The sequence below is a fragment of the Hippocampus comes genome, unplaced genomic scaffold, assembly GCF_001891065.2.
Source record: "Hippocampus comes isolate QL1 unplaced genomic scaffold, H_comes_QL1_v1.1 scaffold6, whole genome shotgun sequence".
NCBI classification, from domain to species: Eukaryota; Metazoa; Chordata; class Actinopteri; order Syngnathiformes; family Syngnathidae; genus Hippocampus; species Hippocampus comes.
Genome location: NW_017805833.1, coordinates 1,772,604 through 1,798,940, shown reverse-complemented (window position 1 = coordinate 1,798,940; position 26,337 = coordinate 1,772,604). Strand labels below are relative to the sequence as shown.

The window sequence follows — 26,337 nt, the reverse complement described above, 5'->3', positions numbered from 1 at the left end:
TGTTTTGCTTTTGTCTCTTTCCACATCCCCCCCCCCCAGTCCCCCCCGCCCCCCCAAAAAATAAGTGTCATTGTTCAAGTTGTTCTTCAATTGCAAATCAACTAAACGCAAAGGCTTTGGTCCCAGTCATGACGGCATTCTCTGAGTGGTGCATTTGTTCTATTTAAGGTACAAAATGCCAACGCTACCGGGAACTCAGTCGCAGCTGCTGATGCGTCGAAGACAGCCAAGATCCTCAATATCGTGGCGCTGGTGTGCGGATTAATTTTACTCTCCATCTTCATCGCTCTCCAAGTCATCACAATGAATCAAAAGCAGCACTAAAGGAAGGCACTCGATGCTGGAGTCCGTGCTCAAAGTCTTTTTATCTGTGTGAGGGTATGCATATGTTCAGATTTGTGCAACGTTTTTCATGTACATCAATAAAAACAGTTGAAAAGTCTGAAATGCAATTCAAAAGTTGCATAAAACATGTATAAGAAAATCTAACATCTCCTTATCCCTCAACACAAAGATTACAATTGGATTGAATATTTACTGAATGGTTGATTTTATACAATAATAAACAATGTCACATTAAATCAATATGTTGTCACAACATTTCACTTGATTGAGTTCTGAATACGAGGGAGCTTGGTGAGAGGACAGACCCATTCTGTGGCGCCCTCCAATCCGGCGGGGTCAATCTTCAACATGATTAAAATTACGAATACAAAGAAATGGATTCCTAATTTTGCTTTTGTTCTCTTTCATTCTGATTTACAATCAATTTCAGAAGAATGAAATCAACTTTTTAACATATTGCTTACATAATAGCATAATTGCAAAAGTCATTTTTATTACAATATCATTAAAAAAAAACACAAATTTGCTTGCTTAAAATGTGTCTCCTTCACGTCTGTGCAGATTCTAGTCGTGGTAATCCGCAAATGTTGACTCGAGGCAACTGTACTCATTCGTATTTGAATTTTGTTGATTTTTTTCCTTGTTTTCCAAAAACATTCAAGAATGACTTCAACAATTGTCATTGTAACCTATTCAGTGCAACGAGTAAAACCTTTTCAAAATTTTGCAAAAGACCCTGTGAAGTGAATTCAGTGTTTTTTTCTGAATGCATTTTAGTATTCATGTTTGAATAATAATAAGAATAAGAAAACCTTTATTTGTCTCACAATGGAGAAATTCCCAATTTACAGCAGCAAAGTTGAAGATAGTTGTTGAAAATGTGCATAGCTCAAGAACTATTCATTCATTCATTTTCCGATCCGCGTCATCCTCACAAGGGTCGCGGTGGATGCTGGAGCCTATCCCAACCGTCTTCGGGCGGTAGGCGGGGGACACCCTGAACCGATTGCCAGCCAATCGCAGGGCACACATAGACAAACATTCACGCTCACAATTATACCTAGGGACAATTTGGAGTGTTCAATCAGCCTGCCATGCATGTTTTTGGAATGTGGGAGGAAACCAGAGTACCCAGAGAAAACCCACGCAGGCACGGGGAGAATATGCAAACTCCACACAGGGAGGCCGGAGCTGGAATTGAACGCCGTACCTCCGCACTGTGAGGTTGACGCGCTGACCACTGGAACACCGGGCCGCCGAGCCAAAACACTTGTTCCTTTATGTTTTGGTTGAAATAAATCACATGACAACCTTATGGTGCAATTTCTGTTTTATGTTTGCAAACATGTCTCCTCTTTATAAAAGATTCTTTGGGCTTTTCTCTCTTGCTGAGGTTCTTTGTCTTAAAACCGCTTCGAGTTGAGAGACAAGAGACGTTTCTCTGTGTTTCCTCTCAAGTTCCAGGGTGTCCTGTTACCCAAAGAAATGCGTGTTACTCTTTGCTGGGATCCCATAATGAACACAGTGTCCAATATGTAGACAAAAAAGCAGATATTGACACACTGGGCGAGTAAGCGGCGGCACTGGCTTCACTATGTTTCTGTACTCACGCCGCTTGGCTGTGGTCGAGAAGCAGAGGGTTCCTCACAGCTGTGAAGAATGAAAGATTTTGAGCGTCCCTGAGGGGATTTCTCATCCCGAAATGAACAATGGGCTTCCTGTCTGGAGGAGACATCCAAGTCCAGTTTGGCCTGAAATAGCTCCCCAAGAGATGCCTGCAGAACCTACAGTGGTACATGTCAACAATTAAACTCTTATCACACAGCACTCACAGTGGTAAAGAGTCGCACAGCAGTACGGAACAACGGTGGCACCCTGGTTGCCTCCATGCCCATATTTGGAAATGCTGACATAGCACGCTACCAAGAAATAAAAATGAAGACTCTTGGTTTAGACAATAAGTAGACTGCACCTTGACAAGAGTACTGTTGGTCAGTTAGTCTTCTTGGTTTCATGATGTCAAAATTTGAACAATATGTAGAAGTGGACTGGTTAAACCGGAAACAGGAAATGATTCGGTCCAGTCATGGTTCAAATGCTTGCAGTGAATTATTATTACAATTGAAAAATTGAACAGTTTGACAAATGCATTCAAGAGTGTAGAAAGGTCGAATTAAGCTCACGTGGTAAAGTAACAGTGAATTTAATGTTCATCCCAAAATGTCATCCAAAAGACTAATTTAAGCTTTTGTGAGAAGTATCATTGATCGTGATGGTTTTGACTAGCATCATGAAAAAGGGCCATTGGTCTCGCTTCGAGGTACCTATGAGGTACAAATAAAGGTCCAACGACAGCTGTCCATCAAGAACCCCATAAGTGACCGACAACAGAAAAGCAGGATCCATTTCCAGGGTGCTTGTTAGTTCGTACCTTACAGAAAAGTCTTCCAAAGGCCGGGGCAGAATCGTTGCTCATGTCCTTGGTTGCGACATGAGACAAACAGTGCAGCAGCAACAAGGAAAAGCCCCCAACTGAATGGAGTCTCTGGCGGCGGACAAAGAGCGTCTCATCTTCTTCCTATCAACATGGGCACACTTTGCCATCAAGATTACAGTGAAATCCTTTCACCTATCAAGAGCCTAGTGACAGGTAGATTATACCTCAAGGAGTGTATTGACACGTTACACAAACTGCGTCGACACTGTATTGATCCTGTGTTGATCAGTCAACCGTGACCTCTGCTGTACATCTAATATTATTGCGGGTAAGCAAAATGTAAAAAAATAAAAAATAACCCGTGAAAGAAAATTCAAACTTTATTTAATCGCTAGTTTTTTACAAAAAATAAGATTTTTTTTAATATGTATATATAATAGGTTTATAATTCCGCCAATTGTTTTGATCAGAATAAACCAACCTTAAAACTTTTTCATCTCTATTAATCCCTGACAATTTAATTTATTAAATAGCCGATGTCATATAAGCATAAATTTTACATACTATTTTTGCGCGTTAACATTTCAAAATAAACGCCCATTTTCTCCTTTGTAAAAGAAAAAAAAATCAAATGTTCTGCTTCATTAATGTCTCTGTCATAAGTGTTCAGCACCCAACAAATTTAAATTCATATTTATTTTAAATAAGTTCATGATTAATCGGATAATAAAATTTTATTCCGACAAATATCAGGAATCCGCCTCCAAAAATTCCGATCATCAGATTAAGGTTTCCAAGTGGTGAAATCAGTCTTAAAAATACTCTTAACAAAGTTAAGCTGCATGGGTCAAGAGATAGGATCTGTCCAATAAGGAGCTTTCATCTTGTGGCAGAAAAAGGCACACTTAGGCTTATGTTCGTGCAGTTTGCTGCTGGCTTGACATTGTAATATAACTGATAACTTTCAAATGAGTGAGCCCAACTATTCGGCTCCTCTTTTTTTTGGAATGTGGGAGGAAACCAGAGTACCCAGAGAAAACCCACGCAGGCACGGGGAGAATATGCAAACTCCACACAGGGAGGCCGGAGCTGGAATTGAACGCCGTACCTCCGCACTGTGAGGTTGACGCGCTGACCACTGGAACACCGGGCCGCCGAGCCAAAACACTTGTTCCTTTATGTTTTGGTTGAAATAAATCACATGACAACCTTATGGTGCAATTTCTGTTTTATGTTTGCAAACATGTCTCCTCTTTATAAAAGATTCTTTGGGCTTTTCTCTCTTGCTGAGGTTCTTTGTCTTAAAACCGCTTCGAGTTGAGAGACAAGAGACGTTTCTCTGTGTTTCCTCTCAAGTTCCAGGGTGTCCTGTTACCCAAAGAAATGCGTGTTACTCTTTGCTGGGATCCCATAATGAACACAGTGTCCAATATGTAGACAAAAAAGCAGATATTGACACACTGGGCGAGTAAGCGGCGGCACTGGCTTCACTATGTTTCTGTACTCACGCCGCTTGGCTGTGGTCGAGAAGCAGAGGGTTCCTCACAGCTGTGAAGAATGAAAGATTTTGAGCGTCCCTGAGGGGATTTCTCATCCCGAAATGAACAATGGGCTTCCTGTCTGGAGGAGACATCCAAGTCCAGTTTGGCCTGAAATAGCTCCCCAAGAGATGCCTGCAGAACCTACAGTGGTACATGTCAACAATTAAACTCTTATCACACAGCACTCACAGTGGTAAAGAGACGCACAGCAGTACGGAACAACGGTGGCACCCTGGTTGCCTCCATGCCCATATTTGGAAATGCTGACATAGCACGCTACCAAGAAATAAAAATGAAGACTCTTGGTTTAGACAAGAAGTAGACTGCACCTTGACAAGAGTACTGTTGGTCAGTTAGTCTTCTTGGTTTCATGATGTCAAAATTTGAACAATATGTAGAAGTGGACTGGTTAAACCGGAAACAGGAAATGATTCGGTCCAGTCATGGTTCAAATGCTTGCAGTGAATTATTATTACAATTGAAAAATTGAACAGTTTGACAAATGCATTCAAGAGTGTAGAAAGGTCGAATTAAGCTCACGTGGTAAAGTAACAGTGAATTTAATGTTCATCCCAAAATGTCATCCAAAAGACTAATTTAAGCTTTTGTGAGAAGTATCATTGATCGTGATGGTTTTGACTAGCATCATGAAAAAGGGCCATTGGTCTCGCTTCGAGGTACCTATGAGGTACAAATAAAGGTCCAACGACAGCTGTCCATCAAGAACCCCATAAGTGACCGACAACAGAAAAGCAGGATCCATTTCCAGGGTGCTTGTTAGTTCGTACCTTACAGAAAAGTCTTCCAAAGGCCGGGGCAGAATCGTTGCTCATGTCCTTGGTTGCGACATGAGACAAACAGTGCAGCAGCAACAAGGAAAAGCCCCCAACTGAATGGAGTCTCTGGCGGCGGACAAAGAGCGTCTCATCTTCTTCCTATCAACATGGGCACACTTTGCCATCAAGATTACAGTGAAATCCTTTCACCTATCAAGAGCCTAGTGACAGGTAGATTATACCTCAAGGAGTGTATTGACACGTTACACAAACTGCGTCGACACTGTATTGATCCTGTGTTGATCAGTCAACCGTGACCTCTGCTGTACATCTAATATTATTGCGGGTAAGCAAAATGTAAAAAAATAAAAAATAACCCGTGAAAGAAAATTCAAACTTTATTTAATCGCTAGTTTTTTACAAAAAATAAGATTTTTTTTAATATGTATATATAATAGGTTTATAATTCCGCCAATTGTTTTGATCAGAATAAACCAACCTTAAAACTTTTTCATCTCTATTAATCCCTGACAATTTAATTTATTAAATAGCCGATGTCATATAAGCATAAATTTTACATACTATTTTTGCGCGTTAACATTTCAAAATAAACGCCCATTTTCTCCTTTGTAAAAGAAAAAAAAATCAAATGTTCTGCTTCATTAATGTCTCTGTCATAAGTGTTCAGCACCCAACAAATTTAAATTCATATTTATTTTAAATAAGTTCATGATTAATCGGATAATAAAATTTTATTCCGACAAATATCAGGAATCCGCCTCCAAAAATTCCGATCATCAGATTAAGGTTTCCAAGTGGTGAAATCAGTCTTAAAAATACTCTTAACAAAGTTAAGCTGCATGGGTCAAGAGATAGGATCTGTCCAATAAGGAGCTTTCATCTTGTGGCAGAAAAAGGCACACTTAGGCTTATGTTCGTGCAGTTTGCTGCTGGCTTGACATTGTAATATAACTGATAACTTTCAAATGAGTGAGCCCAACTATTCGGCTCCTCTTTTGGAGCTCGAAACTTCTGCATAACTCCCCTTTCAAACAATAATGACCTTTTATTTTCAGGTGGAGACACGCTTTGTTTGTTTGTTACTTACTTTGGGTGAATGTGGTTTTCAGGACTTTGTGTATTTGAGTTAGTTTTTCCAGTATACTCCTGCAAGTATTTTTTTAAAATATATATTTTGTTTCGTCCACCCTGCTCCTCCTGCTGGCTCCATTGCGCCTTACTGTGAAGTTGGACCCGGCGGGCGGGGGAGCCTATTGTGTGTGAAGGTCACCCAAGATAAAAACCTTCTATAAAATTCAACACTGCTGGAACAGTGCAGTAAAGCCTCTTTTTTTTCTTTTCTTTTTTTTTTTCAAACCAACAGAGAAAGCTTTGAACATTTAAGACAAACGCACAACAGGAAGTATCCGGTCGGTTTTGTAGTGAAAGTTCAACTAAAAAGCCATGCTACTCAGATATGTTTTTATTTCTTCTGATTTTTTTTTTTTTTGTGACACCGATACAACAAGCGTTATTAGTGCTTCTGCATTTATCTGTGTTTGGTAACGCCAAAAGAACATACAAAATTGCCACAAAATCTGGTCGAGGCACGTGGCAGGAGACAAGGAAGATCCAATTACATTGATGAGAGGACGCAACATTTTTTTTTTTGAAGACCTTTGTGAAAACCAATCAGCTTCCTCAACCCTTTGTGTCTTGTCCAGGTGTTTCTTGTTGTCTCGTCACTTTGCTTGTATTTAGTTCCATGGGTTCTGTCAGTCTTTCTTGGATCATTGTGTGCTCCTGTCATGTTATGATTTGATCCTAGGTTGTTGGGTTTTTTTTTTTGTTTGTTTGTTTGTTACTTACTTTGGTTTAGTGTGGTTTTCAGGACTTTGTTTGTGTATTTGAGTTAATTTTTCCAGTATACTCCTGCAAGTATTTTTTTTAAATATATATTTTGTTTAGTCCACCCTGCTCCTCCTGCTTTTTGGGGTCCTCTACCATCACACAAAACATGACATGTTTCATTGTTGGAGACTTATTGGAACAGTCACTGTCCCTTGTCACTGTCCACTGCCATTAATAAAAGTCCTCATGACTTTTTTTATTTAGCTCAATTAAAAAAAAAAATACAAATGGTAACATATTTCATATTCTGCATGTATTTTGATGTAAATAATAACGTTACCTGATAAAAGAAGGAATTTCTGAAGGCGTTATTGTGGTAGTTGTTGTTTGGAAGACTCGTAGCGATTTGGAGAGAAACGGCTGGAGTCTGGAGCGAAAGCACAATGCGTCCTTGTTGGTTAGTCTACCATGTGAACACCTCATAAATAAATGCAGGCACAGTGCATAGTGAAATAATGATAAGGAGCGAAATGTTACAAACAAGGTGCAGTGCATGCATGGTGTGCATGAGGAAAAGTCCGTGCTGGTACACCAACAATTCTCTGGGGCTGAGACTGGAGGGTTTCAACGGGATCAACTCTCCCTCACATTTCCACTGACATTCCAGGACATCCACAAATCTGTTGACGCTTTTGCCTGAGCAAAACAGAGACCATTTATATGATACGATAATGATACGAGGCTCCCAATTGACTGACTCTGCCAACTACCTATAATCTCCTGTTTCCACTCGGCAGATATAATCATAACTTTCAGTTGAAACGGATTGTCCATAGCCATTGCCAGTCAAGCCTGGGTGTGTTTTAAATCGTGGATTTGTGCGATCTGCCAGCGAGTATTTCACCCACCTTTCAGCTCTTGCTCCACTCCTTTCAAGAGTTGGAAAAGAGGCGAAAGTTCCAGCAGCTTTGTCCACTCTTCCTCTGGGAATGAAGGCAAAAGCATTTTAATGATGCACAGGTCCGGCATTCTAAGTATTACGTAGATGCTTTTGCATGAAAGATGCTACCTGGAATTGTTGGTACGACGATGTGACTGGTTGGAGGGACTGCTGTCAAGAAATGTTGATGTCATTTTAACAGATTTTTTTTACTTCCACATTTGCCTGCTGTGATTATGGTGGAAACACAAACAAATCGTTGACCAAAGTGTCACTTGGTCTTTGATCGAACTTGGAAACAGCTGGGACATTCTATTCTATCTTCAGCATGGCATTTAGCCCCCTATACACGCCACCCACCCCCCCAGCCAACCACCACCGTTTTGAACCAGCCAGTGTTTTGGTCTGCAACCCTTGGCAACGGCTACATTAATAAACTGGATTGCTTCCAGAATGTGGTCATGAAAATCACCATTCAAACCACGGTTAAAATTAGTCTACTGCAAAACAAAAGGTTTGAAACTTGAAGTGGCTTGAGTGCCTCGAGAACAGAATGTGCTTGCCAAAATGCGGAAGGACGTAAACGGTGCCTTGGATGCACTTCGGCCAAAACAAAACAGAACAATTAGCAGTTCTATCTCGAGTAAAAGGGCCACACTGAGAGGGGAAAAAAAACGCATACCAGACTCAAGTTAGTAAGTCAAAAATTTTCTTCACAATAATGTTCGATGCTGCCCCACTCGTTTACGTGTTTATGTGGTGTTGTGATGAAAAGTGTGTTTGCGGAATATGAATTAAGCAGAAAAATCCACCCATTTTTATCCATCTCAGGGGGCGGCCATTTTGCCGCTTGCTGTCCACTGAAAATGACATCACAGTTGCTCGGGGCTGAGGGAACAAACAATCACGGCTCACCTGTTTTCTGGGTTTGATGTGATTGCTTGTTAGCTGAGGCCTCAGGGACTGTGATGTCATTTTCAGTTGACACCAAATAGCAGTATAAGGGCCCCTGAGATGAATGAAAACGGGGATTTGTATTGCTTCATTCATATTCCACAAATACAATATTAATCATCAGAATGCTATGTTCAGACTATTAGCGGTGCATACAACATATTATTGTGTCGAAAAAGTTTGACTTGACTTTCCCCTTGAAGTGTCAGGCATGCTCGTGAGCTGGCGGGCACCCCAAGCGACGCACACCACCGAGTGACTCCTTAAGCTGCTTCACATGATTACAGAAAAAAGACCTGTATAGCCACGTCTTAAAAAAAAAAAGTGCTCACGGGTCCATCCCAGAGCAAGCATCTACTGACACAATGATAGAAAGTTAAACATCTCACAGTATTTCATTTCACTTACAGCGGCCATGTTTGCTTGCAGTATCTCACAACAGCGTCACTGTGGAGAAAGATGACAGGCGTTTTAGCTACGTTCTGTTGAACTTTCACATACTGATGAAAGAAATCATTCTATCTGGAAATATTATTGATGATTTATTTCTTCATCTCGGAGGAGCGTACTAAGATCAAGTAGCTAGCGAGAAACGTCCATCTTACCTTTAGCAGGTGGAGAACGATCTTTAACAGTCCTCAGCGATATATATTTCTAAAAAAAAAATAATAATAATTAAAAAAAACATCTAGGCGATAGGCAAAGATTCAAAGATTCACACCACTTGCTGCAATTATCTTTATTCATCAGGACATTCTGATTTTTTATTTTTTTTAATATATGACAGTGGTGCCTGAAATTAATTTGGCCCACATAGAATCAAAGTGACAAGAAGATGAAATTCTCAATTCCGTACTCTGCATTTCATACAAAATCTGCTCGTCACTTGTTGCTTGGCAGATATTGTGGGACATATACGTAACCTATAAAAAAAAAATGACTGAAGGTAATCTTTTCAACTATGCTGTTGCCTTGTCGATGGAGCAGTGCAGCCCACTGCAGGAAACAGTGGGTTGTCAATCACTGAGCACATTTCGACAAGCAACCATTAACACCTTTTGTCAATTTGGATTTTTTTTTAAATTAATTTAGTGTGCATGTTTTGGGGGATGTGTGCTGCCAATAAATTACGTTTCAGTTGACTCACGACTGACTGAAAATAGCTGTCATAGCAGCGTACCCAGGATGAGGATGTTTAACACATGCGGAGGAAGGATCAAAGCCAAGGTAGCACGCTGGGCCGCTCTCCTCTGGGCCTCGGCTTGGGCTAAGTCATGCATTTCCACGGCTGCTTCCCTTAGCGGCCTGCCTGACCACTGGACCTGGAGCACAATGAAGACACAATTTTCTCACTGTGGTACACAAAAGAAAAAAATAGAGGCAAATCAATCATCATTTAAAAAAAGGATTTTGAAAATTTAAAAAAAATGGATGAACAACATCTATCTATCCATCCATCCATATGTCGATCAATTTATTGATCATGTCTTCCACCATAGGATAATTAACTCAGCATGAGACTTGATTTTTAGTTATACTGTTTTTGTGCTTTCTACCGTCTTTGTTATTTTAAATTAATTTAGTGTGCATGTTTTGGGGGATGTGTGCTGCCAATAAATTACGTTTCAGTTGACTCACGACTGACTGAAAATAGCTGTCATAGCAGCGTACCCAGGATGAGGATGTTTAACACATGCGGAGGAAGGATCAAAGCCAAGGTAGCACGCTGGGCCGCTCTCCTCTGGGCCTCGGCTTGGGCTAAGTCATGCATTTCCACGGCTGCTTCCCTTAGTGGCCTGCCTGACCACTGGACCTGGAGCACAATGAAGAGACAATTTTCTCACTGTGGTACACAAAAGAAAAAAATAGAGGCAAATATATCATAATTTCAAAAAGGATTTTGAAAATTAAAAAAAAAAATGGATGAACAACATTTATCTATCCATCCATCGATATATCGATCAATCTATTGATTGTCTTCCACCATAGGATAATTAACTCAGCATGAGACTTGATTTTTAGTTATACTGTTTTTGTGCTTTCTACCGTCTTTGTTATTAATTTATTGTTCTATTGTTTGTTGTATGAATTATTTTACTCTATGTACAGCACTTTGTATACAGCGGTGGTTGTTTGAAAGTGCTTGCTCCATGAATATAGTAAAATTGAATTGAGTTTATGGTCCTAACTCCTCCCCCGCCCCCCCTGCATACTGTCGGTTTGATCGGCCATCGCCAGCCAGTAAGATGCCGTGATGGGTACAACTGTGTCGGTGAGCACATCCAGCCTGGCGCCAACCACTGGAGCCAATGTGGCAGTGACAGGGTCAATTGCCTGAGAGCCATACCGGATCGCCACCAGACCTGCAGAGTGGATGCATGCATATATGTTGGATATGAATGCTTCAGTCAACTCTATAAGCGCAGTGGTTCTCAAACTGTTAACACCGAATGTCACCGGAAAAAATGAAGGGTTCTAAAATCAACACTGCGCTTAAATATAGGAAATATGTTTTCCTTTCCTTTATTCCACATACAAGATGAATACAAATTGTAGCTATTTAATTGTTTGGAAAAAAAAAAGATTCTGTGTAAATGTTTTGAACTTGAAAGTTAAATACAACTAAACTGTGCTTCGGGCAGCTGCTCGTCATTATTTATATCATAATGAATTAATCTGTCCATTATTTTGTCAATGAATTTTGCAATCAATAAACAAGTTGCGATTTTCATTCTTATATTCACAAACAGGAGATTATTATAAATTAACCTGTCAAACATACATTAATTGCGATTCACTGATTAAATTGGTGTTCTTCTTTCATGGAGGACTACAGAAATCTTATTTCCTGTCGAAAGGCTGAAATTCTAAAGATTTTAGACCATTTTAAATTGATCAAGCTCTGTAATCAATTATCATAATAATTAATTTGATTAGATTACTGATTAACTGTCGATTAACCATTGCACCTCTACAATTGAATCAGTAAATCACATGAACTCTGCCAGATTATCTGATCCGTGTTTTACTTTTTTTATTCTACCGTTGCCATCGGGGTCCTCCATGGTCCCTGCAAGCCCAATTGTTATTCCAGAGATGAAGTCAGTCCGGTACCCCAACACGGGTACCGTGAGACCTGATCCCATTGGGTCAGGGTAGTCCATACCCAGCAAGGCTTGTACTGGTGTGTCTGAGCCTGACAGAGCCATGTCTCCTAGAGTAAAAAGCATATGATTTCTCGGGGTCAAGGAACTATATACAGTATATAGATATAAAGACTGTGCTTCGGGCAGCTGCTCGTCATTATTTATATAATAATGAATTAATCTGTCCATTATTTTGTCACTGAATTTCGGAATCAATAAACAAGTTGCAATTTTCATTCTTATATTCACAAACAGGAGATTATTATAAATTAACCTGTCAAACATACATTAATTGCGATTCACTGATTAAATTGGTGTTCTTCTTTCATGGAGGACTACAGAAATCTTATTTCCTGTCGAAAGGCTGAAATTCTAAAGATTTTAGACCATTTTAAATTGATCAAGCTCTGTAATCAATTATCATAATAATTAATTTGATTAGATTACTGATTAACTGTCGATTAACCATTGCACCTCTACAATTGAATCAGTAAATCACATGAACTCTGCCAGATTATCTGATCCGTGTTTTACTTTTTTTATTCTACCGTTGCCATCGGGGTCCTCCATGGTCCCTGCAAGCCCAATTGTTATTCCAGAGATGAAGTCAGTCCGGTACCCCAACACGGGTACCGTGAGACCTGATCCCATTGGGTCAGGGTAGTCCATACCCAGCAAGGCTTGTACTGGTGTGTCTGAGCCTGACAGAGCCATGTCTCCTAGAGTAAAAAGCATATGATTTCTCGGGGTCAAGGAACTATATACAGTATATAGATATAAAGATATAGAGATATAGATAGATAGATAGATAGATAGATAAAAGTAAGCATATACACTGAGATCATTTTTAGAAAGATTAAATTGGTGTTCTTCTTTCATGGAGGACTACAGAAATCTTATTTCCTGTCGAAAGGCTGAAATTCTAAAGATTTTAGACCATTTTAAATTGATCAAGCTCTGTAATCAATTATCAGAAAAATAAATTTAATTAGATTACTGATTAACTGTCGATTAACCATTGCACCTCTACAATTGAATCAGTAAATCACATGAACTCTGCCAGATTATCTGATCCGTGTTTTACTTTTTTTATTCTACCGTTGCCATCGGGGTCCTCCATGGTCCCTGCAAGCCCAATTGTTATTCCAGAGATGAAGTCAGTCCGGTACCCCAACACGGGTACCGTGAGACCTGATCCCATTGGGTCAGGGTAGTCCATACCCAGCAAGGCTTGTACTGGTGTGTCTGAGCCTGACAGAGCCATGTCTCCTAGAGTAAAAAGCATATGATTTCTCGGGGTCAAGGAACTATATACAGTATATAGATATAAAGATATAGAGATATAGATAGATAGATAGATAGATAGATAAAAGTAAGCATATACACTGAGATCATTTTTAGAAAACTTTTTGTGACATGTTTGTTTGTATGTGTGCCGTGAGACTTTCCTCATGTAATAGTATCCCAAAAAATGTTTTGTAAGACTTTGTAGACGTGCCAGTGACCAGCAGGTCTGGACACTCACTCACCTAGAGAGCATCCATCCTGATGCAGTCCCACCATGAATTAACCTTTGCACCTCTACAATTGAATCAGTAAATCACATGAACTCTGCCAGATTATCTGATCCGTGTTTTACTTTTATTCTACCATTGCCATCGGGGTCCTCCATGGTCCCTGCAAGCCCAGTTGTTGTTCCAGAGATGAAGTCAGTCCAGTACCCCAACACGGGTACCGTGAGACCTGAACCCATTGGGTCAGGGTAGTCCATACCCAGCAAGGCTGGTACTGGTGCGTCTGAGCCTGACAGAGTCATGTCTCCTAGAGTAAAAAGCATATGATTTCTTAGGATCAAGGAACTATATATATAGATATATAGAGATATAGATAGATAGATAGATATAAGTAAGCATATACACTGAGATCATTTTTAGAACACTTTTTGTGACATGTTTGTTTGTATGTGTGCCGTGAGAATTTCCTCATGTAAAAACTGTTTTGTAAGACTTTGTAGACGTGCCAGTGACGAGCAGGTCTGGACACTCGCTCACCAAGAGAGCATCCATCCTGATGCAGTCCCACCATGGTGTCCTGCAGGATCTCCAGTCTGGTTTGCAGCTGCAGCTGGCAATGCTGACTCCTTTTCCAGTGAAGATGGAGCTCCTCGGCCACTGCACCAATACCATCGTGCCAGCGAGACGCTTGCTCGCCTCTCTGATGGAGCTGCAAAGCCGGTTCTGAGCTCCAATCGTCACTCAGAGGCCTCAGGAGCTCGACTGTTTTGAACATGACTGCCAGAACCTAGGCAATGTTTTTTGTGTTACAAATGTTTCTTTGACCTTCATTTGTCATGTTTGCTCTTACTAACTGGATGAAAGACACCTTGCTGTCTAAAAGTGTCTGGTATCCTCCTGCATGAGGCACCAGCTGCCCGGCTTGGATGCTCGCACCACCCACTCTCGCCATTCGACCACTCAGAGGCTCCCTAAAGGGCTCACCCAGCGTGACACCCCCTACTGGCAGCACAACACCTACACAAAAAGTTTTCATGAACTACAGTAGCACTTTGACTTACGAGTTTCATTCGTTCCATGACCAAGCGCACGCACACACACAAAGTGCAAATTGGGGGCACTCAAGTCAAGGTACCAGTACATTTGACCACATTCAGAATATCATAAAAGCTGTCTCACTTACCGGTCACAAGATCTATACCGATTCCAACAGTCAGCACAATGTTTCCTGTCCGGGGTTCCAGCATTGGATAGCCGATCTGGACGGGTTGTGGTAAACGGGTAATGGGGCATATATGTGTCTTTCCCAGTGGGCACTCAAGTCAAGGTACCAGTACATTTGACCACGTTCAGAATATCATAAAAGCTGTCTCTCACTTACCGGTCACAAGATCTATACCGATGCCAACAGTCAGCACAATGTTTCCTGTCCGGGGTTCCAGCATTGGATAGCCGATCTGGACGGGTTGCGGGAAACGGGTGATGGGGCATATATGTGTCTTTCCCAGTGGATAGATCAGACCAGTTTGTGGCTGGATGGTAACGGCAAGAATAGGTACTGGGACCCCAGTGTCTGGGTCTGCCATGGGGGCACCTAGCTGCAGTTTCTGACCTGGCCGGAGACTTCTGAGCCGGATGTTGGGTAGAGGTTGGTTTGGGTGGCAGGAGGTTGGGTATGGAATGAAAGGAATAGGAGGAATTTCCCATTTCCTGTTGTCTCCTTGTAAGGATAAAGAGGAAACGAAAGGTTACTCCATTAGGGCAGTGATTTGTATCTTTAATGTGTGGGTTTTGTAGAATGTCACAGTTTGATCCAGCTACAGTATGCTTTCGAATAATCCCTGTGGTCTATTTGTTTATCTGCCAAATAAATTAACTGAAGACTCATTGAAACCTAACAAAACATACCCATTTCCTGTTGTCTCCTTGTAAGGATAAAGAGGAAAGGAGAGGTTACTCCATTAGGGCTGTCATTTGTATCTTTAATGTGTGTTTTTTGTAGAAAGTCACAGCTTGATCCAGCTACAGTATGCTTTTGAATAATCCCTGTGGTCTATCTGTTTTATCTGCCAGATAAATTAACTTAAGACTGATTGAAACAAAACATATCCTGTACCGTATTTACTGTAAGTTTTGAGATCTCACCGAAATCCGGAAACAAATTGTGTTCAAACTTGCTAAATAGCAAATGTAAGGTTGAACCAGTTAAAAATACCTTTTTACTCTGTACTGCCTGATATCATTATAGACTTTGGTTCTTCAGCCGTACAACCTACATGGTAAATACCTGCACACAAATCAGTTGTGATCACCAAAGTGGAGCTTTCGGGGTCATAGGCGACATTCCCGGCAATGGGGAGAACATGGCCAGTCTGTGGATGCAGGAAGAAATTTGGAGGAACCGCCATAGTGTGACCACTGCTCAGCAACATGTGGCTATGAGCATTTGGTCTAATGAGGCCGGTGACCGCGTCATAATGAGCGGGGCAACAGTCTCGCAGGGATCCGTCAGAACCTGGAGAGAGCATTATCATGTCTTTTTTTTTTTAAACATATACTTTTGTAAATTACATCAATGTATGTGACAATTACAACCTGTAATGTGTGAACTAATGTACCACAAAAGGTAGTAATTAAGCTCACTGGTATCAAGTGGATTGCTTGTTGTTGCAGTACACATACGTACCAACAGGTGGTAGTGTTTCTTTACAATTCCCGTATGAGGGGCAAGAGAAAGCTTACCAAAGATGCTGTCTTTGCTCAGCACAGTGCCTGTGTCAGGACAGAGGAGCTTGGCCCCTGTGCCTTCACCCAAAAGCCCCCAGGACCCCTGGCGCTGGCATTCTGCTGATACCAGGCCCCCCATCTTACCCACCAGGGACCTTAACCGCTGGATCAAACTGAGGACAGAGGAATGTTCGCAATGAGACTTCAGTAGAAAACCTCAGCGCTAACTGTATTATTGATAATACTTTTGGTGGTACAGTCCAAAAGATGTCTGGTCGATCTTGCCCAGTATTTTGGTGCATTCTCGCAGTTGAGCTGTGAACACACTGTGGACCTTCTGTTGCGCCTCCTGCTCTCGCCTCAAAACCTGGAGGACGTCAAGTGGAAAAGAATGTGCATCAACACATGAAACCAGCTCTTTCTTGGACCATACAGTACTGTATGTCAGTTAAACCTGAAGCTGAGCGTGGAGCAGCGTTCTCAGATGTGCAGCCAAAGACCTCCTGCGGCCCACTTCCTTCTCCACCTCTCTCCTCGTCTTGTCGCAAACGTCGCCCGTGCTCTCCTCATCCGCCAAGCGAGGGTGGAGCAGCCGTAGTTTCTCAAGAACACCTTGGTAAAGTTCCTTGACCTACATTTACAAAACAAACAGCAAAATGTAGATGGCTGCATTGAGGTTCAATATCATGCGATCAATAATGTTAAAAATGAATCATAAAATGTGCAGTTGGATAAAATGTCTCCTCCCTCCACTGATTTGACAAACTAAACGAATACTAGTCAAATTTTTGGCATAGAAACAAGGATCTCCTTTTACAACTATCACTTCCAAAGTCTTGAACGCTGTCACAGCAAGCGCAACTTGGGAGCACAAACAGGAGGGCCACATAAGTTGCACACCTCCGTGGTGAGCTGTCCCAGCTGTGCGGTGACCGAAACGCTGTGTTTGAGCAAGAGGTTATAGAAAGTGTTGCTGCTGAAGGCCTCAAGATCGACTTGGTGCTCGTAATCCCAGAACTCCTCCGAGAGCCCTGCTCCCAGACACAAACGCAAAGAGGTCAGATTGACTGAAGTCAACTATCAACCGGAAGTTGCAGTTTCTGAGCAATTCAAAATCCAGACCTGAAATGCCGCCGCCCCCCTCCTCCCCCGACCAAAAAGAATTTTATCACCAACATGCTTCCTGTGAAGCATCCGAGCAATATGACTGAATGCTTCAGGCCTGTCTTGAAGCGATGTAGTCCTCACTTTAAATTATTACTAATAATAATAACAGTAATAATAGGGCTGATAATTGAACAGCAGAATGAGCTGCACTCATTTTGTTGTTTGAAAGAAAAAAGAAAAACACAATTTTAAAATTACATTTCGAAACAGTAAGAATTTGAATAAATAGAAATATGAGTCCAAAAAAAATATCCAAATTACATGAAAAATATCAAACTTAATCAGTCATAACTTATCAAGTTTAAAAACACCCGAGAAGCTATAACCGACCAAATTAAAAAGCAAATAAGGGTTCATATTTTTAAAAATATATATATACACCAGTATGTTTGTACCTCATGAGTTTTAAATTGATGCCCCAAAAAATTATTGAGGTGTCATTTAAAAGTTATATGTCTTTGAATTTCTCACACACACACACACACACACACACACACACACACACACACACACACACACACACACAAGCACACGCAAGTTTTTCTTTTGATGTTCTGACCTGTATGTAAAAACCTAGAAAAACATGTTTGCATCTCAGTGTTTTATCAAGCGAGGTCATTCTGCAAAGTTCCTCTGTTGTCATTTCAACAATGCATGTGACCATGAGTGCATAACAGGAGCCTTTAGGCTGTAATTACTTCTGTGGGAGTGAATGTGTTACATCAGAAGCCACAAAGCTGGGCAATCAACTGTCAGGACGTGTGTGTATTACGTTCATACATGAACGTTCTGTGTGTTTATTGCAGGTGCACGTGGAGCGGAGGTTGCGTAACGTAGGTGCTTTCATGATGTTCATGTTCGTGTGCGTGGGGGATTGGTGTATCGTGTATGCATGTGTGCGTGTACCTGGTTGAATAGAAGTCAGCCTACATGTGGCTTGTTGTTTCCTGTGAATTTTCATTTGCGAGATCACCCTTGAACCCTTTGATGCGTAATCGTCCATGTGGTAGGTCAACTGCCGTGAGTAGTACCGCGCTGTGATTGGCTTCTTCTCAGGCCACCCATACTCATGGAAAAGGATCTGAAACGTGAGTTGGATCTCTCAAGAATGGTTGGCTTCCAAACCACATTCCGTGGTCCCAATACACTACTCACAACAAGTTACAAATTTTCATTTTAGAGATTGACATTCCAGGATGAACCTAACATGCACTGTAACCTGGAGGATACGTTTCACAATGTTCCCGGCAAAATGTAAAAATACAACAGATTTTTTTTTCTTTAAAACATAAAAGTGCTTTTAAAATAACTAAAACGAACTAAAATGATATCTTCTGTTTTCAAATCAAACACTACCTATAATGTTTGCGAAAACATCCTTCATTTTCATTTTTCATCTCAGTATCATAGATGAGCTTTAGAAGTTAATTTTAGATGTGTTTACTGGTTATTTTGGTATTGTTGTATGTCCATTCAAAAGAAGGACGGTCAAGCAGTCTTTTGAGAATTGTCGTTTTCTCCAGTACTCATTACTGACTTCTTTTTTTATCTTGCACTCAACAAATATTCCTTATATCAAAAAAGTAATACTAAAACTAAACACAAAGCATTTAATAAAAAACAATAATAAAAACAATCCTGTTCCAAAACTTAATTAAAAATAACTGTATTTAAAAAAATAAAAGCCAGAATAAAATTTAAACTAACATAACGAACAATCCCAAACTATTATAACCCTGAACCTCGGTGTCCATGGTTGCCGCCATGAAATAAGCCCCAAGTTTTCGAACAGTTGTTTAGCTGTAAAGGTAATAGTGCATTTTAAGATCACCCTGAAATTGTCCCCCAAAGCTGAACAACCCAAACTTTTTGTGAGTATTGTACCAACCAAGACTATCACGCATAAACACAAGATGAGGGCAGCTCCAAACAGAAGTCCTCCCGTCACCAGCCAGTCGGGACGGAGTAAGAGGTTTCGTCTCTTCCTGATCCCCATTCTTGTCATGTGACGTGGAATAGTTGAGAAGAAGGGTCCCGGCTCGTAACACTGGCCGCCCGCTAACATCACACGTACGTACTGGTGAGGGTCAATGGCAAAGGTCAAATCATCAGAACCCACAGCAAGCACTGGGAGAACATGAAATCATGGTAAGGGAGATTTGAAGACCAGACTATTGTACTGCCCCCCCACTACGTTATTTTTCCGTCATCCACTGTAATAACAACACACTTCCATTTGTATGTTACATTTACTGACCATACGTTTGTGGTGATGGCTGCTGAGTCTAAAAACATACACTCCGGGCTTGTTAAAGATGATTGAGAAGAAGCTGGGAGGTGTCCGGGACAGAGTCAACTCCTCTTTCAGTTTTCTCAGAGCACCCCAGTCAAAATCGCTGTTTGTATTGTACAGGTTGTCACTGACAAACAATTAAGATGAAGAATCAATGTTTATGGTTGTTTTTTTTTTTTTTTTTTTTTTTTTTTTTTTTACAAGTCAACACTTTAACTTACATATCGTACTGAGGATAGTCACGAGTGGTGACAGTGAACAACAGAACATCACCCAGGTGGAGGCAAGTTATTGGGTTGATAATTCCAGTGAAACTTTCTCTTGAGTCTCGCTTATTACTACTATCCATGTTCCCACCACCGCTGCTGATATTTTCCATGATGCGCATGTCCCAGGGAAGAACAGAAGCTCCTAAAAAGAGTATGAAAGATCCTGAATCAGTGTTACATATACTCACTCTACTCACCGGACAAAATAAGAGCTCCTTTTAAAGCAACAAAAGTAAGAATATTGTAGCCCCAAAAAGTAAAGCAAAGAAATACTTGACCATTGGACAAACTACTGTTATAATGATAATGTTAAATTAAAGTGTTATGTGAAGTCAAACCATGTGCTCTCGGGGCATCGGGGCGCACATCAGTTAATGACATAAACAGTTGCTGAAGTTCCTCCGGGAGGCTGCCACCAAGCAGGCCGACAAAGCCTGCTTCTGCATTCAGAATGCACATGAAGACATATAAAAAAAAAAGTTGAGAGACACGTATTGAGAAGTATGACAATGAGCAAAAGTGGTTGCGTGTGTGCCCAACCGCTTGTCCGAACAATGTAAACAGAGCGTGAAGGGATGAGGTGGCTGCCAGTACACTGCAGGCTCCCGTGGGAGTCCCACAGTTTAAAGAGCATCTCCAGCACGGTGCCGGACAAGTAGGACACCTGCATACAGACAGCAATATCGGTTAGCATAAGTAGGTCAAATAGACACTAGAGAGGCTTGTCTTTCTGATGAGTCGACATTCATTCCAAGCAAATAGATGTTACAAACGTAGTGGAAAATAGTAAAACACACTGCCAACACAACAAAGAATTTCATCAAAGAGAAAAAGTGGAAGATCAATCACCGAAACCTCAACCCACCAGACCGTGTTCATTTCCCTTCCCGATGAGAAGACTGGAGGGAGAAACTCAAAGAAACAAACAAGAACTGAAAGAGGTTGCAGTAAATAAAGGCTTGGAAAAGCATTTCAAATGAAGAATCAAAAAGTCAGTGGGTGGCAGGCTTTGCAAGTACAGTAAGTGTTATGCCATCAAATATTAAATGTTATTCGTAGTAAAATATTTTAATATTGTCAGGTTCAATAAATTTGGTTCCTTGAAAAGTGGGTGGCTTCTAACAAAACGTGCTCTGTCCTGAATTGTTAGACGTAAAGACCACAAAATAAAATCTGGAATTTTGAACTTTTGCCTCATATTCATCTTTTCGATCTGAAACCCAGATGTGTTGAGTGTATAACAAAAACAAAGGAATTGACCTTGCGGTTCCAATACTTTTGGGGGTGACTGCACTAATAGAACTAATACGTCATCCGATATGTTGATATGAAAGCACATGTGCGTACCAACTGCCCTTTGCTCACCTGACTGTGATAACCCAATACCAACTCCAGTTCTCCACTGGATTTGCAGCGGAGTTTCAGTTCAGTCGCAAGCCTTTTCCCGCATAGGCCCCCACACGCAGCTCGCCCGGGAGTCTCCGCGCACACGCACAGACCTAATTCTCCGTCGTAAGCCTCATAGTCTTCTGCAGATGAACACACCTACAGAAGAGATAGCAAAGATAGGGACTTATTTAGACGCACGTAATCTCTCCGCTCGTCTTCCGAAATGATCATCGGATGCCCTCAACTGTGTCGAGGGTTGACTCTGTAAGTGGGCGAAAGGTTATTTACACTCTGTGGGTGGTGGTGATACAAATAGAGCATTGGCTGCAATACTACAAGACAGTGTCAAATCATAAAAGCGATACAGTGTATCCGGAAAGTGTTCACAGCATTCGAGACTCAGCTCAACACATTGTTGATGCACCTTTAGCAGTAATTGCACGTGTTTCCTGTTAAATGGGGGGGGAGCCACAAAATTTTTCCCTTCGCTTCATTTTTGATTTTTGCATTCATGTAGATGTGTCTGTGTTGTCAGCATGAGCCCAACCTGTGTCCTGCAGTGAAGTGACCACTCATGTCGGTCCAGACAGTCTCCATGTTGACTGCGTGTTTTTCCATCCCTGCAGATGCTGTAAACTTTGTGCACACAAACATCTTCACTGTTGGTCGGTTGATAGTCGAGGGTACATTGGCACTGCCCGTCACTCCTCTGTTGAAAAGTCAATGGGGTTCTGTTATATAACTGGAATTACAATTCCAAAAGGTTATGTTGTGATTTTCTATTTTAGCCATGACAGCCTAATCTATTTGGAAACTTTGCATGACTTTCCAGTGCCAGACACACAATTCCAGCTTCACGAGGAATGCATTTGAGATGGTCACAACCATCCCAATATTCCCATTTCATCACAAGTTGAATCTGCCTCTTCTCACAATACAGTACAGTTAAGTACCGGTAATAATTCCCCGCAAAACTAAACATAATTAGTAGTACTGGTCTTAAAATAAAAACTGATTTTCTAATGACCTTTGTGACACCCTAAACAAGGGGTGGCCACACTTTTTTTTTATTCGGAAGCACTCTAACATTCTTCACTTTTAATTTAGTGAATTAAATTGCTACGTGTTCTATGTAGGCAATGCAAAGATATTATTACAGACTATATATACACTGTATATATTTCTCTGAAACAAGCCAGCGCTCCATCGCATAGTGGGTTGTAAGACAGCAGATCATACCCAAGCTCTCAGTTTCAATGTCTTTCTGTCATTATAGTGCCTTTATTGGATTTGAGGATAGATTTGCATATTTTGCAATGCATTTCTTGTGTGTTGGCACTTATATAACTGCAAAATAATCCAGGAGTCAGGTTAACCCTTTCTACTATATTGTCATGAAAAAACATGTCAGCAGGTTATGTATCCAGTCATCCTTTTTCATCATTTATTTTCATTCAATTATACATTACACATTTTTTTATCCAAAACCCATCTGGGAATTACATTCAAATCAAAATCTCCATGAGGGCAACATTGAGACAGGAAAGAAGACCCCGGCTGTGCGGAAATCTGATCTGCTCGTCTTTCAGCATGATGCTACTGATTGTTTGGGTTTCTTACCTGCTTCTCACTGTGCATTGTAAAACCTCAACACTTTCAAATGATATGAAAGTGCTGAAAAATGATGGTTAGCGAACAAACAGAGGAGCTATGAAGGCAATGCTCGACTCAACAGCCTATTACTGGACGGAATCAGTCTTACCTGAAAGTTCTGTCCCTTTCCTGGGCAGATGCAAGTGTCCTGTCCAGACAGAGGCTGTTGAGCCACAGATCCACAAGGGACAGATGCGGACAGACCCGGTCGGGGACAGTAATGGTGAGGAGGACACTTTAGACAGCTTTCCAATGCTACACTGTCTGCAGCAGGCCCATAGGTCCCCCTTGGGCAAGGGATTGGAGTGACGCTTTCCGGGAGGCAGTAAAAGCCTGATTTTTTTTTTTTAAATAATCATCACAAAGAAGTTTAGGTTCCATCAACACTGTCAAGAGGTATTAATACGATTTTCATTCGTACAAATGCATTTTAGGGAAAAATATCACCGTGTAAACAAAACATGTCAAGTCAATTTTAAAATAAAATAAGCAGGACTATTGTGAAGAAATGCAAGCAAAATGGCAAGAACCCATACCGAATAGGCCGTCTGCTTGTTCCACACGCAACATTGTGGAGCAATCACGTGTCCGAGTGCGATGAAATGCTAACATTAAAAATGCCAATAATTAAGATCAAATTTAAAACTGCACTCACTTGGAAATCATTTATCTGAGATATTCCTGCATTTACGGTTTTAGGTGCCGTTGTGAAATAATGAGCAAATACATTTGAACCCGTTAAGGGACTGCGGTTACTACAGTGGACATCTTATCATGTTATCAGGTTACAGGTTATCATGATTTGTGCATGAAAGGGTTAATTCGCCAGATTTTGGAGGGAACTCTGCTAAATGAATGCACCAAATATAACTGGACTCCTGCTCATGTAATGTGTATGTAGAGCAATAATAGCATAAGACACGTTCAAACATACCAGGTTGACAAGATGGCCTCTCTAGGGAAGATTGGCTGATATTGGCCTCATAAACAGGATGCAAACCAGAGGAAATCAACAACCACCATAGACACCTCACGAAATGATCACAGCATCCTCCCGGCATGGTCACGACCGCATGCGCTGCTATGCTTGTGATCCAAAAATAAAACTACACTGTCAGTTGTAGCTGTGCACATTTGACTACAAGCGTCTGGTCATAGAAAGCAAAAGGTAACGTGAGCTAATGTTTCGTCGGCATGGCTTTCATTCGCATGCTGAATGATTCATGAAGCGTCAGAGGTAAGGTGACAGTGGCAGTGCAGAGGGAGATTAGAAAGTATCACATTGCTCCATTTGTTCTCGGTGCAACCAGGAAACTGATTAATGATTTGGCACGTGGCTTTGCTTGAGAGCAGCTTTTTTTTGTGAAGGTTTTACAAGGTGGTGTCTTAAAAACTAAGCATCCATTCATCCTTTTTCTTGATTCTAATTAGCGACACTATCAAGCACAGGTCAGAATATTGGGTATGCCTCCACAGTCCCTCAAGAATAGGTTGAATGCTGAGTTTCGGATTGATGCCCGATCGGTTTCACAGTATCTTTGTTATTGTGGTTCATACAAGCGAACCGCATGAACCCCATCACACTGCGAGAGGTTTTAAATATTCGGTACCTCTCACACAGTTCAATCAGCAAACCAAAACTAAAACCTCTTAGTGTGGCGCATTCCATGTTGACTTGCCATTCAACAAACTTTCATTCTTCCACCATGTTTACTCACTCAATAGTCAAGGTTTGCGCTGTTCCATTATTGGGTATTCTTTGCGTCACTCGACTGTCTTATCTCGAAAGCGAGTGTAAATTCTGCGAAGCGTCTCTGTGGTCTTCAGGGTTTTTTTTTTTAAGTTGTTTTTTTGACCCCGAGAGGCTTTTCACAGAAATATTTGACTGGCAAACAGCTGGAGGTGTGTGAGTGCATGTGTGTGTGTGCTTGGATGAAATAAAAATGCATCAGGTTATCATACTTTGCTCCATATTCCAATTGCCTTTTTTATGTGTTCATTCCAGACACAAATAAATGCATCAAGTTTTGAGTTTCTTTCGACATCTCAGTCTGTGCATGTCATGTACAATCGACATGCAGGAAGCTGATGTTTTTATGAATAAGAACGGCCACATTTCCAGTTATTGTGTTGACCAGACTTTGTGCAACTGTTGTAACCTAGTTAGTTCATCGTGGCAGCCGTGGACTATGACCTTGAAGTGATGATTCAAAGCTTACCCAAGACTCCACTTTCACCTACATACCAGTACTCGTGTCATCTCACTAGCACGACATTTGTTAAGTAGCAGAATATACAGCAAGGGCATTGCAATTTTGTACGGAATTCTTTTTACATCATGGTCATCGTTGACCGACTTATTTTATGTTCTGCGCTGTGTTTAAAAAAAGCGATTAAAAAAAAATACATTGAAGCAACTTGTGTGTGTGGCCAACTGCTTAATGGCAATCTGTCGAGAATGAAGTAGTAAATGGGGTCGTAAATGGCTATAGTAAGCAATACGTTTGACAGAGGCAATCAAATATTTGCTTAATTTGTGATACATGTCGAACTCATTCAATACCGTGGAATGACATATTCATCAACTTGAATCCAACCATTTACCGCCATCCATCCAACCATTTTCCTCTGCTTATCCCAGGTCAGGTCAGCAGGGAAGGCCAGACTTACACTCTCGCCAGCCACTCTTCCGGGGAGATTTCGAGGTGTTCCCAGGTCACCGGGAAGCCAGAGTCTCTCCAGAGTTGCCTGGAACATTTCACAAAAGAGGTGGAACCAGACTACCCAAATGACCAAACCATGTCATCTGGCTGCTTTCGATGTGTAGGAGCAGCGGCTGTACTCTGAGAGCCTCCCGGATGGCAAGGCTTCTAACCTCGACTCTAAGGGAGACCCTGGACGATCTGTGGAGGATTCTATTTCGGTTGCTTGTATTGGGGATCTTGTTCTTTCGATCACAACCTTCCCCTTCCAGAACCCCTGAATAGATCTTACCCAGGCAGGCAGAGGAGTGTGAAGGCGCTGTTTCTGATATCTACGAGACGTTGCAGAGAAGTGTCAACCAGAACTGCGCCACAACATACAGAACCTACCAAAATCAAATGGAGGGGGGAAAAAAAACGAAAATGCAGGATGCCTTCTGGTGAACAAAACCTGACTTAGGACAACATCAACTTGTTTCACCTTTTGTGATCAACTTCCACCTCATTTGTACATAATGAAATAGATAATAGCTGCGCAGTCGTCCCATAACAGCAGAATTGAACAATTCTTGTTTTATCTTCATATTTACTGATTTTTTTTTTTTGGTAGTATTTAGGGATTTTTATCTCAAA

General features: G+C 41.1%; 1 protein-coding gene across 2 annotated transcripts; it reads right to left on the bottom strand.

The window, feature by feature from the left end:
• Nucleotides 1-11,054: 11,054 nt before the first annotated feature.
• Nucleotides 11,055-24,374, bottom strand: LOC109526329 (uncharacterized). 2 transcript variants are annotated; one of them, XM_019887566.1, is made up of 19 exons: nucleotides 23,937-24,374; nucleotides 23,112-23,335; nucleotides 21,897-22,058; nucleotides 21,326-21,505; nucleotides 20,501-20,624; nucleotides 20,299-20,400; nucleotides 19,913-20,102; nucleotides 19,656-19,818; nucleotides 19,287-19,475; nucleotides 18,305-18,479; nucleotides 17,132-17,262; nucleotides 16,686-16,862; nucleotides 16,477-16,598; nucleotides 16,247-16,404; nucleotides 15,792-16,019; nucleotides 14,886-15,224; nucleotides 14,042-14,521; nucleotides 13,641-13,811; nucleotides 11,055-11,207 (listed from the first exon to the last, which is right to left on the bottom strand). In XM_019887566.1, the coding sequence occupies exons 1-17, from the start codon at nucleotides 24,061-24,063 to the stop codon at nucleotides 14,292-14,294; spliced, it is 3,021 nt and encodes a 1,006-aa protein (XP_019743125.1). In that variant the 5' UTR covers nucleotides 24,064-24,374; the 3' UTR covers nucleotides 11,055-11,207; nucleotides 13,641-13,811; nucleotides 14,042-14,291. The 2 variants fall into 2 exon arrangements, with proteins under 2 accessions (XP_019743125.1, XP_019743126.1); XM_019887567.1 differs by lacking the exons at nucleotides 11,055-11,207; nucleotides 13,641-13,811 and adding an exon at nucleotides 13,093-13,259.
• Nucleotides 24,375-26,337: the final 1,963 nt, after the last annotated feature.